General features: G+C 43.5%; 1 protein-coding gene across 3 annotated transcripts in view; it reads right to left on the reverse strand.

Moving 5' to 3' along the window:
- Positions 1-19,692, reverse strand: part of WSCD1 (WSC domain containing 1) — a 220,917-nt gene that overhangs the window by 65,324 nt on the left and 135,901 nt on the right. For all 3 annotated transcript variants that reach the window (XM_068270212.1, XM_068270210.1, XM_068270211.1), the window contains one exon: positions 12,227-12,411. In XM_068270212.1, the coding sequence (XP_068126313.1) occupies positions 12,227-12,411 (185 nt within the window). The remainder of the gene's footprint in view (positions 1-12,226; positions 12,412-19,692) is intronic.

A 19,692-nucleotide genomic window follows, 5' to 3' on the forward strand; every position in this document is an offset into this window, starting at 1 on the left:
CGCATGTAATGCTTTCCTATGGTGCTGCATCGTCAGAAGTCATCTGATACAACTTTCACTACTTTTCCGATCAATACACAAAGTCACACAAACACACAAAAAAGGTGCACAAAAGATCATTCATAAAATACCAGAAAAATTTGCAATTTTGTGTGCATGGGGAAATCACATGCAAAACTTACTATGACCAGAGTGAAGGGCTTCCTCGCCACCACTTCTCCTGAAATGCTAAATAAACCTGAATATTTTGCTTGAAAAATTGAATTTTATCCTACTCTTTTTGTTTTTTAGAGATGAAATAAATGTTTCAATTGCAATTTCTTTTATTCAAATGTTTCAATTGCAATTGCAATTTTCTTCACTTCCTGTCCTAGTTTCAGGTGTTGTGACGAAAGGAGAAATAAATGCAAATCTTCCAAGGTGAGATACAGACTGCATAATAAGACTTTCAGTTCAGTGGGGAAAGTTTAAAACCTCTGCCAGGCTTTAATGGTATACAACAAATAACAGAACACCTAAAAATTTAAACACATTTAAATTTATTGAAACCATGCTTGCGTATCATTTATACTAACACATTTGCATTCTGGCTCATGCTTGTTCATTCCTCTCTTATTTGGTTTTAGAGTTTTTTTTCAAAATATATATCACAGCACAGCTGCATGACTTCCAAAAGGCACTAAATTTTTTATATTATAAATGGGAACTTTTATATCTTTGCTGGACTGCATAAGATTCTGGGTTCTTTCTGGGAATACCAAAGCACTCTAGGACTGATCAGGTCATCTCTGCATCTGATTATCACCGTGCCTGACTGGGCATTGCCATAGACCATAATGTTAATATTACTGTGGTGGTGCAGGATGATTTCTCAAGAAATACGCGCCACTGAATGGAAATGGAGGAAAACTAGACTTAACCAGGATTTCCTACAGTACAAGACTAACCTGCTGCAGTTCCACACTGCCCTTGCTTATGCACAGCAGGAATACTTTACCAAGCTCATAACAGCACAAGCTTCCAGCCCCCGGCATCTTTTTGCCACTTTCAACTCCCTCCTTAAATCCACCCCCCAGCCTCCGTTTCCTACCTCTCTGCCACAGATTTAGCCACCCACTTCACGAACAAAATTGTCTCCATCCGTCAGGAAATATCTAATCTTCAATCTTCACCTCCCACTCCCTCCCAACCAGATCCTCCTCCACCCTATCCTTCCCTCACCACCTTCACTCCTACTACCACACTTGAAGTCAACCACCTACTGCAGACTTCCCATACCACTACTTCCCCCCCTTGACCCCATCCCTTCTGATTTACTCCAGCCGCACTTCACGGAATTTGCCCCAGTCCTCACTAACCTGTTTAACCTCTCCCTATCCACAGGCACCTTCCCCTCAGACTTCAAGCAGGCCACTGTACTACCCCTGCTCAAGAAACCCTCCCTCAGTGCTGGGCCGAAATTACGCATTAGCGTAATTATGCATCGTAATTCACTACAAATGCACCGTAAGCGTTACGTGTAAGGTTACGGTATTACACATAATTAATTACGCGTAGACCGTAGGTTACGTTATTACGCGTAACAAATTACGCGTAAGACAGTAAACTCCTATTGAAATTACACAGTCTGCCGTAATCGCGTAATATTACGCTCCCGTATAATATAAAAAAGCCGCCGACTTTAAGGGTTAATAGCAAAGCCCCCTTAAATGCTAAGAGCCTCAAAATTGGAGAATATATTAAGGAGATCAGAAGGAATAAGAGGAAAAAATTTTTTCAAAAAGACTTTATAGTTTTTGAGAAAATCGATGTTAAAGTTTCAAAGGAAAAATATATACATTTAAAAACCCGCCGACTTTAACGGTTAATAGCAAAGCCTGCTTAAAATTTAGGAACACCAAATTCCCAGGGTATATTAAGGGGATCAGTGGGAATAAGAGGAATTTTTTTTTTTCAAAAAGACCTTATAGTTTTTGAGAAAATCGATTTTTAAGTTTCAAGGGCAAAAATGTCTTTTAAATGCGGAAAATGTCAGTTTTTTTTGCACAGGTAACAATAGTGTATTATTTTCATAGATTCCCCCAAGTGGGAAGAGTTTTACTTACTTCGTTCTGAGTGTGGGAAATATAAAAAAAAAACGACGTGGGGTCCCCCCTCCCAGACCTCTTTAACCCCGTGTCCCCCATGCAGGCTGGGATAGCCAGAATGCGGAGCACCGGCCGCGTGGGGCTCCGCACCCTGACTATACCAGCCCGCATGGTCCATGGATTGGGGGGTCTCACATATAACTTTGTTACATTGTAACTGATAGAACATTTCCGAGGCTATTGCGAGGGATCATTTATTTAAAGGGACAGGTAAGTATTAATGGTTAATTAAGAATATTAAAGGACTTTTTTCGTGGTTATGTTTTTTGTTCAATTACTTTTTCTAAGTGTTTGTGTGTTTATTTACTTTTAACTCTTAAAGGAAATGGGTAAGAGGTACAAGTACCCCTATACTCATTTCTCCTGGGAGGGGGGGTGGGCATCTGGGGGACCCCTTTTTAAAGGGGACTCCCAGATGCCACCATGAACCCCCCCCCCAGGAAATCGCGGCCTCCACCGCCCATCGGAGGTGGAGAAGAGCCCCTTGTCCTTGGATTGGACAAGGGCTCGGAGGGGGAGGGGAAAGCTTGGCTGCCCCTCCCCTTCCGAGACCCCCCAATCCATGGACCATGCGGGCCGGTATAGTCAGGGTGCGGAGCCCCACGCGGCCGGTGCTCCACATTCTGGCTATCCCAGCCTGCATGGGGGACAAGGGGTTAAAGAGGTCTGGGAGGGGGGACCCCACGTCGTTTTTTTTTATATTTCCCACACTCAGAACGAAGTAAGTAAAACTCTTCCCACTTGGGGGAATCTATGAAAATAATACACTATTGTTACCTGTGCAAAAAAAACCTGACATTTTCCGCATTTAAAAGACATTTTTGCCCTTGAAACTTAAAAATCGATTTTCTCAAAAACTATAAGGTCTTTTTGAAAAAATGTTTTTCCTCTTATTCCCACTGATCCCCTTAATATACCCCGGGAATTTGGTGTTCCTAAATTTTAAGCAGACTTTGCTATTAACCGTTAAAGTCGGCGGGTTTTTAAATGTATATATTTTTCCTTTGAAACTTTAACATCGATTTTCTCAAAAACTATAAGGTCTTTTTGAAAAAAAAAATTTCCTCTTATTCCTTCTGATCTCCCTAATATATTCTCCAAATTTTAGGCTCTCAGCAATTAAGGGGGCTTTGCTATTAACCCTTAAAGTCGGCGGCTACCTAACATTGATCCATGCGTCAACATTTCCGCTTGGGAGCATTGCCTTACGCATTCATTGCTAGTAGGAAATTATGCGTAAGGCAATAACGCAACAACCTGCATTACGGTATTCTTACGTGTAATTGCGTAAGGGCCATGCGTAATTACAGACATGAACCGTAGATAAATGTCTACGCCGTAAGCGTAATTCCGTAATGCGTAATAGCGTAAAATTACGCGTAATGATCCGTAAGCGTAGTTTTTTCCATTACGCCCAGCACTACCCTCCCTCGACTCCTCACTACCCTCCAATTACCGTCCTATCTCCCTCCTCCCCTTTGCCTCAAAACTCCTTGAGCGTCTGGTTCACAAACGCCTGACCCAGTACCTCAATGCCAACTCACTGCTAGACCCACTGCAATCTGGATTTCGGCCTGCCCACTCAACTGAAACAGCTCTCACCAAAGTGGTCAATGACCTTGCCTTACAGTAGCTAAAGCTGAAGGTAAATACTCCATTCTCCTCCTCCTTGACCTTTCAGCAGCTTTTGACACAGTAGATCATCCCCTACTCCTCCAGTCCCTCCAGTCCATGGGCATTCATGATCTCGCCTTGACCTGGATTTCATGCTACCTCTCCAACCACTCTTTCACGACCGCCTTCAATGAGTCCTTGTCCACCCCCAACCACCTCTCGGTGGGAGTCCCCCAAGGATCGGTCCTTGGCCTGCTACTGTTCACCCTATACACATCCTCCATTGGCAAGGTTATCTCCTCCATGGGTTTTAACTATCATCTGTATGCAGATGACACCCAGATATAGCTCCACGCCCCTGACATATCCACCACTACCATGGACAAGGTCTCCTCCTGCCTATCAGCCATCTCCTCCTGGATGTCCGCTAGGTTCCTGAAACTAAATCTAGACAAAACGGAATTTATGATCTTCCCACCCCGGCCATCCATGAACCTCCCAGATGTGCGTGTCACTGTTAACCACACTACCATTCGCCCTACCTCTCAAGCCCACTGTCTGGGTGTCACCTTGGACTCTGCACTCTCCTTCACTCCCCATATCCAAAACCTCACAAAGTCCTGCAACTTCCACCTTTGTAACATCTGTAAGATTTGCCCTTTCCTGACCTCTGCCACCACCAAACTCCTTATCCATGCCCTCATAATTTCCCGCCTTGACTACTGCAATGCCCTTCTGTCTGGTCTCCTTATGACCCGAATAGCCCCAGTGCAGTCCATCATGAATGCGGCAGACAGAACTATCCACTGCTCCCATCGCTCCACCATGGCGGATCCCCTCCTTGAATCCCTCCATTGGCTTCCTATCCAGTCCAGAATCAGATTTAAGATACTGTGTCTGACCTACAAATCTGTCCACAAAACCTGTCCAACCTACATTTCCGATCTTACTCAGAGGTACACACCTAGCTGCTCACTCCACTCTTCCAATGAACTTTGCCTGACCGCCCTCCGCATCACCCAGTCCCATGCATGCCTCCAGGACTTCTCAAGAGCTGCTCCAACACTATGGAACTCCCTACCTCCACCCATTAGGGCAGCCCCCTCCTTCAACATCTTCAAGAAGGCTCTCAAAACTCACCTTTTCACTATGGCCTACTACCCCTCACAAGTGCTCTAAACTCACAGCTGAACTCTGGTCCCCTACCTTTCATTTCCTTACCTCTCCCTCTAGATTGTAAGCTTTTGGGCAGGGTCCTCCTCCTTTTGTGTCCTACATAATCATGCACCTCCATTACTGTAAACCCATACTATGCATCTGAGTGAACCTAACTTGCCTAATCTCCATGCTCCCATCCAGTGACTAACTAAGAATTACCTTGTACTCATACTGTGCTGCGTGATCTGGTCTTTCTTGTACTCCTGTATTGTCATATTGCTGTATGTCACCCCTAAATATTGTCTCTAACCTAAACTAATGTACAGCACTGTGTAATATGTTGGCGCTTTATAAATACAATAAATAAATAATAAATAAAATACCTTCAAGTCGGGTGTTGGTAAAAGCTGGACTCTGAAATACATATCTTCCCTGAGTTGATACAACTCGGAGGGGGAATAGTTTTTAACATGATGTCTTTTCACTCACCTTGTACCAAACTAAACAATGACAGGATTATACATACACCTCCAGGAAGCCTTTCCTATTTGATATTTCAGTCCAAAGTATAAGCCTGGACTGTGGACCTTGGAGGCAGCAGAATTGCACAGGCAGCTCTTCTGCTGGGACCAGCACAACTGGCCACCGCACAATCAACAAAGCCTGGATTTGGTTAGGTCTGAGCCCACCATAGGTCAGCTCTGCCCCACTCCCAGCAGCCCTGCACAACCTTGGAATTCAGGCTCCCCACCACCATTACTGGAGCTCTGTTGTGGTGACCCCCGTCCCTTGCTCCATCAACTGACTACTACTGTGCCCGCACAGTGGCAACAGTTCCTGCTGCCTGCTGCCACTGGCATCTCCTAATTTCAACATTGACACTGATGCTGGACTAGCGCATCTACGGTGGCACCAACCAATCTTGGATCTACCGGATTGGACCAGGCCGTAAGCCTGAAGCCATATTTGCAAGCATGGCCAGAGGGATTTGATTGCATGGCCAGGACTGCCGTTTTCCACCATGGGGACTATTTGTCTTTCTCTAGCTCCTTCTTTCTCTCTTTTTCTCTCTCCTCTCTCCCTCTCTCTCTCTTTCTCTCTTCCTTCTTCTCTCTGCACTTTCAAGGACATGCAGAGGGGAGTCTGTACTTGGCTGGAGAGCTGCAAACGCCACATGGAGTGTGGCAGCCCCACTCGGCATAGCACTCGGGCGGACCCCTCCAGTCCCTCTCCACTGTAATGATGTAATGTGTAATTAAGTAATAATATGTGTACTGTACCATCACTGACCCTGTATGTGCCAGAAATATTTCTGGGTACACCCCACGTTTTACTTGGCGAAATAAATTATTCTGATTCTAATGCTGGTAGGTATTAAAAGGTATTACTTTTACAAGACTGTTTTTTTCTACCTACATATAATGCTGGTAGGGAAAGTGAATTGCGAGCTGTGGGTAGTGACATGAATTGGTTAATGTGCTGTGTAAAGTGCTTTTGAAAAAATGTCAGTACCATGTAAATGAATAATAATTAGAAACAAGTGGTACTTTTGCAAGGCATTGTATGTTGGGTGTATGTGTACCTTAACACAATGGTAAATTACTGCTAGTAATCAGAATAAACATGTTTGGTCAGATTATGTGACTGCTTGAATATATGACTTTGAACCCTATATACTTTAATGTTGGACGTGGGCTGGCACCAGGAGCATTCTTCACAGCTCTGATGTCAGGCCATATCAAACAAGGAGCATTTGGGGCTGCCGTTGGCAGCATCGCCATTGGATGCAATCCAACACGGCATCAGGCCCCTCTAAATGAAGTATACAATATACAATACAATAACATTTGTAAAGCGCTTTTCTCCCATAGGACTCAAAGCGCATAGCTGTGTCTCAGATTAATACAGGGTTGCAGGCTGGGTTGTGTTACAGAGGAGATAGTCAGATGTTCATGAATGCCAGACTGAAGAGGTAGGTTTTCAGTTTAGACTGAAATGCTTCCAGGGATGGAGCTGTCCTGATTGGGTGTGGCAGGGAGTTCCAAAGTGTAGGGGCAGCATGACAAAAGGCTCTGTCTCCAAAGGTTTTGAGGTGGACTCTGGGGGTGACCAAGGTGTTACGTCCTTTTGATCTAAGATTGTGGGGGGTGTGATGTAGTTGCAACAAGTCCTTCAGGTATCCAGGGCCCAGATTGTGCAAGGATTTGAATGTCAGTAAGCCAATCTTAAACAGAATTCTCCATTTTATCGGAAGTGCTGGACTAGGCCTGACATTTCAATATTCTATGTAATTCCATACAGTGGCCTGGTGCTAGAATGCACAGGCCCTTCCTCTCACTTGTGCAAGAAGGTGGTGACCTTACTGGCTCCCCCAGCATAACTCACAATGATCACCCCCCCCTCTACAATGGATGCAAAAGGAAGAGCTGGGTCTGGGGGGGGGGGGGGGGTGGTGGCATAGATGATTACTTAAAAAGAATGTCTGAAAAGATAATCTGAACCAATTGGAGCACAAAGTCTTAGCAATGGGCACCTCCAAGCACATAGGTTGATATTTTATTTTTTATTTTAATTAAACCCCCAAATGGCTTACATTTTAAATATATCTTTAAGAGTTAACTATACTTTTAGGTCTATCCTGCAAGCTCCAAACAGACAAGTCCAATGTTGGGGAACTGATTCCCAAATAAGAAATGGAACACGAGTCAATATTCACTGAAGTTCAATTAACAAACTAATAAAAATGACTGGATTGTCCAGTGATCAGAAACAGCCATAAGCAACCATATTCTCAGTTGCAGAGCAATCGGACATTCTGGTAAGCATCGATCAATCCTTCACATGTCACACTGTGGACGTCCAGTTGACTAATATATACAGGACCCCACTGGAACTTAATCAAATCAAAGGACAAATGAAAAATACATTGTACATGGTTGTGAATTTCAGCTGATCAATTCTTGATTGTGAGATCAATAATGAAACGTGATTGCCCAAAAGACTGTGATATGAATATGAATATGTAGTGAAGAATACTGAAGTTGTGTTTTGCTCCCTTAAAGTATTATCAGTCCTAATTAGAGATGAGCGTAATGACCTAATTACGATTTCGCGAAATTTCGCGTAATTAGTGTAATTACGATTATGGCCGTAAGTACATAATCGTAATGAAGAAGGATTTCGCGAAATTTCGCGTAAGCGTAATTTTCACGTAATTTTCGCATTGCAGTGGGTTCATGCCGTAATTTCGCATTAAACGCTACCGTAATTTCGCGTTAAACCGTAACGCTCCATATAATATAAAAAAGCCGCCGACTTTAAGGGTTAATAGCAAAGTCCACTTAAGTGCTAAGAGCCTCAAATTTGGAGAATATATTAAGGAGATCAGGAGTAATAAGAGGAAAAAAATTTTTTCAAAAAGACTTTATAGTTTTTGAGAAAATCGATGTTAAAGTTTCAAAGGAAAAATGTAAACATTTAAAAACCCGCCGACTTTAACGGTTAATAGCAAAGCCTGCTTAAAGTTTAGGAACACCAAATTCCCAGGGTATATTAGGGGGATCAGTGGGAATAAGAGGAAAATTTTTTTTTCAAAAAGACCTTATAGTTTTTGAGAAAATCGATTTTTAAGTTTCAAGGGCGAAAATGTCTTTTAAATTCGGAAAATGTCAGTTTTTTTTGCACAGGTAACAATAGTGTATTATTTTCATAGATTCCCCCAAGTGGGAAGAGTTTTACTTACTTCGTTCTGAGTGTGGGAAATATAAAAAAAAAACGACGTGGGGTCCCCCCTCCCAGACCTCTTTAACCCCTTGTCCCCCATGCAGGCTGGGATAGCCAGAATGCGGAGCACCGGCCGCGTGGGGCTCCGCACCCTGACTATACCAGCCCGCATGGTCCATGGATTGGGGGGTCTCGGAAGGGGAGGGGCAGCCAAGCTTTCCCCTCCTCCTCCGAGCCCTTGTCCAATCCAAGGACAAGGGGCTCTTCTCCACCTCCGATGGGCGGTGGAGGTGGAGGCCGCGATTTCCTGGGAGGGGGGTTCATGGTGGAATCTGGGAGTCCCATTTAAAAAGGGGTCCCCCAGATGCCCACCCCCCCTCCCAGGAGAAATGAGTATAGAGGTACTTGTACCCCTTACCCATTTCCTTTAAGAGTTAAAAGTAAATACACACACAGACACTTAGAAAAATTATTTTAATTGAACAAAAAACATAACCACGAAAAAAGTCCTTTAATATTCTTAATTAACCATTAATACTTACCTGTCCCTTTAAAAGCCAGTTCCCACGCAATATCCTCGGAAATATACTAATCAGTTACAATATAACAAAGTTATTACAATGTAACAACTTTGTTACATTGTAACTACGCTGCACCCGACGCCACTCGCCGCTCAGCCGCCGCACCCGCACGCACCCGACAGAGCTCTGAGCTATATAGCTCAGAGCTCCGTAAGCATCTTTGTATTTGGGCTCCAAGGAGCCCCATTGGTCCTTAGCAGACCAATGGGGTTCCTTTAAATCAGAAGGAACCCCATTGGTTTGCTAAGGACCAATGGGGCTCCTTGGAGCCCAAATACAAAGATGCTTTCAGAGCTCTGAGCTATATAGCTCAGAGCTCTGTCGGGTGCGTGCGGGACGCTAAGTCCCCGCCGGCTCCCGCTGTCCACCCCGCCCACATCTGTCACCCACATGTCACCCACATGTGGGTGACATGTGGGTGACATGTGGGAGAGGCGGGGAAGGCAGCGGGAGCCGGCGGGGACTTAGCGTCCCGCACGCACCCAACAGAGCTCTGAGCTATATAGCTCAGAGCTCTGTAAGCATCTTTGTATTTGGGCTCCAAGGAGCCCCATTGGTCCTTAGCAAACCAATGGGGTTCCTTCTGCTTTAAAGGAACCCCATTGGTCTGCTAAGGACCAATGGGGCTCCTTGGAGCCCAAATACAAAGATGCTTACGGAGCTCTGAGCTATATAGCTCAGAGCTCTGTCGGGTGCGTGCGGGTGCGGCGGCTGAGCGGCGAGTGGCGTCGGGTGCGGCATAGTTACAATGTAACAAAGTTGTTACATTGTAATAACTTTGTTATATTGTAACTGATTAGTATATTTCCGAGGATATTGCGTGGGAACTGGCTTTTAAAGGGACAGGTAAGTATTAATGGTTAATTAAGAATATTAAAGGACTTTTTTCGTGGTTATGTTTTTTGTTCAATTAAAATACTTTTTCTAAGTGTCTGTGTGTTTATTTACTTTTAACTCTTAAAGGAAATGGGTAAGGGGTACAAGTACCTCTATACTCATTTCTCCTGGGAGGGGGGGTGGGCATCTGGGGGACCCCTTTTTAAAGGGGACTCCCAGATTCCACCATGACCCCCCCCCCCCAGGAAATCGCGGCCTCCACCTCCACCGCCCATCGGAGGTGGAGAAGAGCCCCTTGTCCTTGGATTGGACAAGGGCTCGGAGGGGGAGGGGAAAGCTTGGCTGCCCCTCCCCTTCCGAGACCCCCCAATCCATGGACCATGCGGGCTGGTATAGTCAGGGTGCGGAGCCCCACGCGGCCGGTGCTCCGCATTCTGGCTATCCCAGCCTGCATGGGGGACAAGGGGTTAAAGAGGTCTGGGAGGGGGGACCCCACGTCGTTTTTTTTTTATATTTCCCACACTCAGAACGAAGTAAGTAAAACTCTTCCCACTTGGGGGAATCTATGAAAATAATACACTATTGTTACCTGTGCAAAAAAAACTGACATTTTCCGAATTTAAAAGACATTTTCGCCCTTGAAACTTAAAAATCGATTTTCTCAAAAACTATAAGGTCTTTTTAAAAAAAATATTTTTCCTCTTATTCCCACTGATCCCCCTAATATACCCTGGGAATTTGGTGTTCCTAAACTTTAAGCAGGCTTTGCTATTAACCGTTAAAGTCGGCGGGTTTTTAAATGTTTACATTTTTCCTTTGAAACTTTAACATCGATTTTCTCAAAAACTATAAGGTCTTTTTGAAAAAAAAATTTTTCCTCTTATTCCTCCTGATCTCCTTAATATATTCTCCAAATTTGAGGCTCTTAGCATTTAAGGGGGCTTTGCTATTAACCCTTAAAGTCGGCGGCATTTTTATATTATATGCAGCGTTACGGTTTAACGCGAAATTACGGTAGCGTTTTATGCGAAATTACGGCATGAACGAAACGCGAAATTTCGCATTGAAAATTACGCTTACGGTATTTTCAATTACGATTTTAATGGCAATTACGCTACCGCAATTTCGCATCGTAATCGCGAATTTCGCATGCGTAATTATAGTAATGCGAAATTTCGAAAATTTCAGCTCAACTCTAGTCCTAATTTCCTATTACCATTACTGTGATGCCTACAGGTATCACTGCTTGGAGATCATGCCTACAGAAACCATTATTGGAGGGTGACCTATTGAAGAACTGATAAAGACCAAAATGGAAGCCCATATGTGACATCATAGCTGGTAATTTTGCATGTCCCATTGAGTATGGGGGTTAAAGGGAGGAGGGGAAGGCCAGCTTCATATTGCTTAGGCGGTTGGGGGAAGAAAACTCTTGTGTAGATAGGTTTTATTACAGTGGCACTGAAAGGCTAGGACACACCATGGAGATGTTGTAATCACTAAGGAAGACTGCAAAAGTGAGACACATTTTAGTGGCACTAAAAACTTGCAGCATATGTTTACACACTGGAGATCTGGGGTGCAATAAAAGTCTGTCTCATATTTTCAGTGCTCCTTTAAGACAAAAAGAAGGGACACAGTGCTGGGGGCACCACAACACTGGGGCACTCTATGGGGAGAAGCAGATTTTGACATACCCTGTCAGAGAGTGACAAATCATATTTGCTGTACATGGCAATGATGTTCACTCTCTAAGCTAGCTTTCTTTAGCTGGTAAATAAGGTATATTTTTGGACACGTTTTACAATACTGGGTACTGTCTACATTCTTAATGCAAATTGATATCTAGGTAAAGGCTTTTTTGTTTTAGTTACACTGTAAGAGTGTAGACTGGTGGCATAAAGTGTGCATAATATTTAGTTTGATAAATGCGACACCAGTCTATGCTTTACCCTCAGGAAGCTGAAAGACTAAACACGGGCATTCATGCAAACTTTTGCACTTAAACTAATCTGAGATTGAGAAAATGTAGATTTCTAAAATGGTACATTTTCCCGTTAACTTTAATTGAAACTGACTCATTTCCTAAGTGTGGTGCTTTGAAGTGGTTCATGGACAGGTCACTGAGCTGATATTGAATCTATTTACAAGTTTTACAGAACTTACTCTGCTTGGCTGAAGCTTGAAGCTCCTCTAGCTGGAAGACAGAGAGACGATTAACACCTCCACAAACAGAACCTTTCTCCCCTTTGCACTCGTTGTTGCATTCTTCTTCTTTGGCGCGGTTTGGGGGAAGGCGGTTGCCACAGTAACACTCAGATCCATAGGCTAAACCAGCATAAAGATACGTCCTGTTAAAAGAAAAAAAGTATACATTTAAATTCTGTATCTTTTTACGATATAAATGTAAGAAAGTAGCTTACTGCAGTATTGTTAAGAAAAATACAGAGCAAAAATCACATACGGGCCCTTATTCAATTCTCCCTTTCTCCTTGGTGCAATTTTTCACCGTATTAATAAAATGGCTTTTAAGCCACCAGCAAGCAAGAAAATATTTTTGACAGCATTTTTCACCTACTTTTTGGTCCTTTTTTATTTGTAGAGTGTTGCAAAGTTGACTTATATCCTATATAAGTCAACCTTGTGTATAAGTTGACTTCAATATTGTACTGTAAGCACAATATTGTGCTTAAGCTGTAAAAAAAAAATTAAGCTGTAAAAATTAAGCTGTAATTTTTTATTGACTCAAGTATAAGCACCCAACAAATTTAGTGGCTGCACTTCGGGACAAGGAGGGGTTAATGACTGCACTGCATACAGTATTGCAGCCATCAACCCCTCCTGGCCCTTGAGTGCAGCCAATAAATGTCTCCAGCCAACAAATGTCTCCAGGCCCCCAATTGCAGCAATTATTTACTCTTCTTCCTGCAACCCAGTATCTCTCTTCCCGACCCGTTCCTTATTAAATGTTGTGGCCAGGAATTCAGACCCGTGTTTTCTTGGCATTTCCTTTATCAAGAACGTGTAATTTACCTCTGGGTAAATTGCTGCAAATGGGAACGTCACTAATCGTACACAGATTACTCAGTGTGCTCAGTGTTGCTCGTGACTTGTGTATAAGTCGACCCCTATACTTTTATTTAGTAAGTCAGACCTACATTTCTAGACTTATAGTTGAGTATAGATGGTATTTTAAATAGAATATAAAAAATATCTCCCAAAAGAAAACTTGAAGAAGAAAAAGTGCATTGGCTCGACCCATTGACTGCTTTCAGAAATGAAAAACACATGTTTTTTGCATGTTATTTTAGCACACTGCACATGCATTAATGGTTTATGTGCATAAAGACTTCTTGCCAGCTCTCAAAACTATGTTTGTTAAATATTTAACAGGAAAAATAAAAGGGTGAACAAGCAGATAACATTAGTAATACTTGTGAGTGTTTATAGGGCAGCTGTATACAGAACCATGTAAAAATGCATCTGCATACATTTTGAAATGGTGAAGAGAGGTTGCCCCATTCACTTTCATAGAAATTGGCTGCCCCACATACCCAGGCAGCCAGTAAAAATGCAAAGCTTTATACATCTCCCAGGATCGCTGGTATTGTGACTGAGACCTTAGCGTTTGTATTAATACAGCTAAACATTACTAGTCTCCGCCTAAAAGACCCTGCTTTTTTAGGTCTAAAATCCTGAAAATGTAGCAGAATATATCCAACATAATCATTAAAATTGGTTACTAGAAGCTGTGTGCCGGGAGGAATAAGAAGAGAAACTGCATTGAGATGACTTATGCTAGGTCACAGACTACTACATTTTAGTGAGCTGCAGTGGTTTGAATGGCTGCCATGGTATGCTTAGCCTGTTGCAATATATAAAGCACTACCAAACCTTGGTTGTGCTGGAGCTGGAAGGAAAAAATAAGTCTGCTCTCCTTTACAGACAAGCAGTACTGATGGTCAGTGCATGGTCGAATACTGCAATACTGCAACTACAAATGTTGTAGAATAAGACCCACACAACAAATCAGTATGATGGTGGTGTTGATGATAATGATGATAAACAATACAAGGAAGTTTAAAGCTATTCTCTGTAGGCAAGCAGCGCTAGTTTAAGATATGCTGCAGGTGCAAATGTGTAAGTATAAGCCCTACATAACAAAGCAATGATAATAAACAGCAAAGGTGGTTATGACTATAATGTGCAGACAAGCTGCAGTGCCACTAAATGTCTGATCAAATATGTTACAACTGAAAATATAGGAATGTAAGTCCTACAGCATAAAAATGTTTTGCAATACATCAGTACAGTTCATGTACATGCCTGACTGACTCTGACCACAATTAGTTCTTGTATACTGTAAAATATATCCCACAAAACCGTAAAAATCTATTATTCCCTCTACTCACCCCAAAACATCCTATCTAACCATTTCCTCAGCACATTACTTATCTAACTCTCTGGACTACCAGACCATGAAGGTCTTGTGCAGTAGTCCTCAAACTAAGGCCCGCGGGCTGAATGCGGCCCCCTGAGGCTTTTTTACTGGCCCCCCCAGACACAAAATGTATTACTTATAGATACGGTCTGCTACATTTTTAAATATTGGTGGTCCGCATATAGAATAGTAGTGCTGGCACCACCCATCCACATGGAAGCCAGAAAGCAGTGCTTTGCTGGTTTCCAATCAAACTCCACATCAGGTGACACTGCTGTCCAATTGGACTTCAGGTAGTCACCTGGGTATGCTTCACTGTCTGGCCCGCAAAGACTTCTACATCATTTTATGTATACTCCGGCCCCCTAGCAGTCTGAAGTATGTTGACCCGGCCCTCGACTTAAAATGTTTGGGGACCCCTGATCTAGTGGCTGTAAATATGTGTTATTTATAGGCCCTGGGTGGGAGTCTGTGATCTTCTCACAGAAGATACCCCTCTGTGGAAGACAAGACCTTTATGGTATAGCCCCTGGAATTTTTCAAACAGTTGTTTGGTTCAGTCAACAGTAATTTAAATTCAAAATATTCAGGGACAATTTAACTTTTACATAATAGTACCACAAACAGAGACATTTTTTACAATTATTTTGTGTGCACCAGTAATACAATCAGTATCAGCCTGCATGTCTGGTCTGCCAGTGTCCAGAACAGGGAACATCAGAGATATCAGACAAAAGTCGGTCATAATTGTATAACAAGAATGGCTTAATCTTTTGCAATCCTTCCTCCATATTATTAGAGGCCTTGAGACAAACTTTTCTCTTGAGTTTTCTCACACTTATTATTTTTCTCTTATCATTTGTAAGGTGCAAACACCTTTTATGTGAGATAGACAAGATAAATAACATTTATATTGCACATTTCCCCTGGCGGACTCAAAGCGCCAGAGCTGCAGCCACTAGGAAGCACTTTAAAGGCAGTAGCAGTGTTAGGGAGTCTAGCCCAAGGTCTCCTTACTGAAGAGGTGCTGGCTTACTGAACAGGAAGAGCTGAGATTCGAACCCTGGTCGCCTATGTCAGAGGCGGAGTCCTTAACCATTACACTATCCAGCCACCATGATGACTGAATCTGTACAAACATATCTAATTAAACAGTCAAACTGGTGTTCGACAGGAACAAGAATAGAGTTGACCCATGAACAAAGAACATTTGCTTTTACCCATAGTAAAGCCTTCATTTAAAAAAAAAAAAAAAAAAAAGGTATTGTGTTCCCCTTTGGTGCCTTCCTCCTTGCAGCATTTGGTTTATGACTACAATGAAGGTGCTTTTCAAAGAGGCGTTACTTGAAGTTCATACTTCCAGTGGCATAGGAATAGGGGGTGCAGAGGTAGCCACCGCATCGGGGCCCTTGGGCCAGAGGGGCCCCGAAGGCTTCCCCCTTTATCACAGTATTAGCTCTCTATTGGTCCTGTGCTTGTAATAATCACTTCTATAGATGCTTTGAATAGTAGTAATCCTTAACACACTGTTCCCCATACCCTTCTTGCATCTCTGACACTGTGGTTGTCCTTGGCAGGTTTTGGTGTGCTGTATCAACTGTTATGTATAGAGTGCTTGGGGGGGGGGGGCATTTAAAACTTGCACTAGGGCCCATAGCTCCTTAGCTATGCCACTGGCCTGGGGTCTCTGCCACCCTACCAGAAAATGATCTCCTGCAAGGCGACCTAGGCTGATGCCTGGAGCCTAGTGGACATTAACCACTTGCCGACCAGGGCTGTATTGGCTGATCTGTGCTGCGTGGGCTCTCCAGCCCGCAGCACAGATCAGTATTATGCCAGGGCGATCAGAGTTCCCCCCTTTTTTCCCCACTAGGGGGATGTCCTGCCGGGGGGGGGGTCTGATCGCCGCCGGCCATCTGCGTTTTGCGGGGGGGGGGCTCCTCAAAGCCCCCCTCCACAGCCATTTCCGCCCTCTGCCTCCTTACCTCCCTCCCTCCCTCTCTCCGTAATGCGCAGGACAGAGTTCCGTCCTGCGCATTGAAGGATAGGCTTCCGCCTATCAGATGCCGGCGATCCCCGGCCAATCAGAGGCCGGGGATCGCCGATCTGCCTTACGGCGCTGCTGTGCAGCAGCGCCGTATGATGTAAACAGCGAGTGTTTACATTTTGCCGGCAAGCCGCAATCGGCGGCTCTCCGGCTGTTCACGGAGACACCCTCCGTGAACTGACATGGAAAACCATGGTAACCCGCAGACGACCAGTTTACGCCGATCGGCGTTAGCTGGTCGTCAAGAGGTTAAAGGAATTGCAAGGTGATGAAAGCATGCAGCTTTATTTTCCAGCCATAGAAGTTTGTGTCCTTCGCATGGGCGTAGCACTAGCCATAACACCTGCTATGGGGCCCTGGAGCATAGGGGGCCCAGCTGGTACTTAATGTATTCACCCTTAACTTTCTTGTATTTCTCCACCCTCTGACTTTGTATCAGTGCCCATGAACTATGTGCAGTGTTAATTGCATGAGAATGTAAACTGCCCAGTTAATTCATATTCATAGGGTAGGGGCAGGTGGCAATGCTTAAAAGTACCTACATCTGAGGGCCTCATGAAAGCTTTGCTATGGGGCCCCATGATCTCTAGCTACACTACTGCATACTTCATAATAAAATTCAAGCTGTTACAACAGACAATCAGTTTTAAATGCTAGTAATTTAACCTGCATTGCCCCTCTTAAAATCACCTTTATTATTAAAATAATGTCCATTAAAAAAAAAAAGAAATGTGCCTGTGACTATTTCCACATTTTAAAAAGCAGGACTCAAAATCTATCACATGAAGAAGGTGGTTGAAAATCTGAAAATCATTGCTTTGTTGCCCTGTGTGCCTGTTAATGAGTTTGGCTTCCCAGAGCTCAAATGATACAGGCTAAGTTCAACTCACTAGATGTTTAATACTGTACAATAAGCATGCAGTGCCAGACCACAATTCGCATGTGTACTAGTTACAGCACTAGTGATCTAGTAGACGTTTGCCAGTCTAAGACCATGGACTTGTTGTTTAAATTTCAAGGGTAAGCTCATACATGCTGCCCAGTATAGCCTCTTCCCCGTCAAAGGGTTTTCCCCCTTAAAAACCAGAGCAATTTTCACCTTTCAGCAATGCGTCCATTCATCTGCCAATAACTTTATCAGTACTTATCACACTGAAATGATCTATACATAGTTTTCGGGGGGGGGGGGGGGGGGAGGGGTCACCACTGATTAAGCTTTCTTTTGGTAGTTCTTTTTGCTACTAATTATTTTATTCTAACTGCATTTTAATGGGAATAATAAGAAAAAAACAGAAAAAAAATAATTAGTTCTCACTAGTTTTCGGCCATTATAGTTTTACAATTAAACGTTCTACTGTGGAAAAAACCCACACATTTTATTTTCTCATTTGTCCCAGTTATTGCAAGGTTTAAAATATTTCCCTAGTAGACAAGACAAGACAAGACAAATAACATTTATATTGCGCTTTTCTCCTTGCGGACTCAAAGCGCCAGAGCAGAGCAGCAGCCACTAGGGCGCGCTCTATTGGCAGTAGCAGTGTAAGGGAGACTTGCCAAAGGTCTACTACTGAATAAGTGCTGGCTTACTGAACAGGCAGAGCCGAGATTCAAACCCTGGTCTCCTGTGTCAGAGGCAGAGCCCTGACACAGTACAATGTATGTATTTTATTTGGAAATAAAGGTCTATTTTTTCAGTTTTGCATTCATCACTAATTACAAGCCCATCATTTCAAAAGTAACAGCAATATACTCTCCTGACATACATATTAAAAATGTTCAGTCCTTAAAGGAGAACTTTAGTGAGATGTATACGGAGAATACCATATTTATTTCCTTTTAAGAAATACCAGTTGCCTGGCTGTCCTGCTGATCTATTTGGCTGAAGTAGTGGCTGAATCACACCAGAAACAAGCATGCAGATAATCTTGTCAGATCTGACAATGTCACCTGATCTGCTGAATGCTTGTTCAGGGCCTATGGCTAAAAGTATTAGAGGCAGAGGATCAGCATGATAGCCAAGCAACTGGTATTGTTTAAACGGAAATAAACATGGCAGCCTCTATATACCTCTCACTAAAGTTCTCCTTTAAAGAGGAGCTGTTAGGTATAAGGTCTCAGAGAAAATAAACACATATATCAGTAGCTAAAGATTGGCTGTACTTACATTACATATGCATTTCACTGTCCACGTTTGTACTTCACAGAATTTTTATATAGTATATGCAGAGATTGATGCTCACAGCTCATGGCAGGTTCCATGTTTTTCTGTCAAATGTGTCGTCATGTCCTGCCTGCTTCCTGATCACAGAAAAGCTCGTACTGAATAACACAGTGTGCAGTGAATATTAATGAGCCATGTGGCTAGGAACAATAGCTGACTCCTGCAGTGTACTCGGCCCGGAGATTTATCAGTGCTACGCGCTGGACTGATTACAAGCTGCTGTAACGTCTCATTAGCAGCCGATGGGAGGGCCCCAGAATGCTTTGCAGTATAGTATGCGGCTTGCGTCCTCTTAGGTCTAACAGCTTTTCTGATAAGCACACATCAAAGGTAACTGAGATTTTTATCTTCACTAATGGCTTTTTGGCTTCCTTCTAAACTGTTTAACACAGGAGAATAGAGGTTTAAATTATCTTCTGCAGCCTGACAGTTAATCTTTAAGGAAACTATTTATGTATTACCGTATTTTTCGGACTATAAGACGCTCCGGACTATAAGACGCACCTAGGTTTAGAGGGCAAGAACCTGAGAAAAAAAAATATACTAAACCTGGTGCGTCCATGGTCCAGGAGCGTCTTGTACATGTTCTCCCCAATTATTGTGTCTCACCGGCCCCTCTGTCCCATCTACCCTTTTGTGTCTCCAGTGTCCTATCTGCCCTGCTGTGTCCAATCTTCCCCCCTGCGCCCTCCTGTCTCCCCTCTGGCCAGTGTCTTGTGTCTCACTGGTCCCCTGCTCCCTAATGTGTCCACTCTGTCCCCCTGTGACCTCATGTGTCCCCCTAAGATCAGTCTATCCTCATCTGCTCCCCTGTGTCCGGTGTCCCCCTGTGCCTCACCAACCCCCTCTGTCCCATTTGCCTGTGTGTGTGTGCCTGTGATCAGTGATCTCTATCTGCCACTGTGCCCAGTGTCCCTCTGTAC

This window comes from Hyperolius riggenbachi, chromosome 2, assembly GCF_040937935.1.
Source record: "Hyperolius riggenbachi isolate aHypRig1 chromosome 2, aHypRig1.pri, whole genome shotgun sequence".
Taxonomy (NCBI): domain Eukaryota; kingdom Metazoa; phylum Chordata; class Amphibia; order Anura; family Hyperoliidae; genus Hyperolius; species Hyperolius riggenbachi.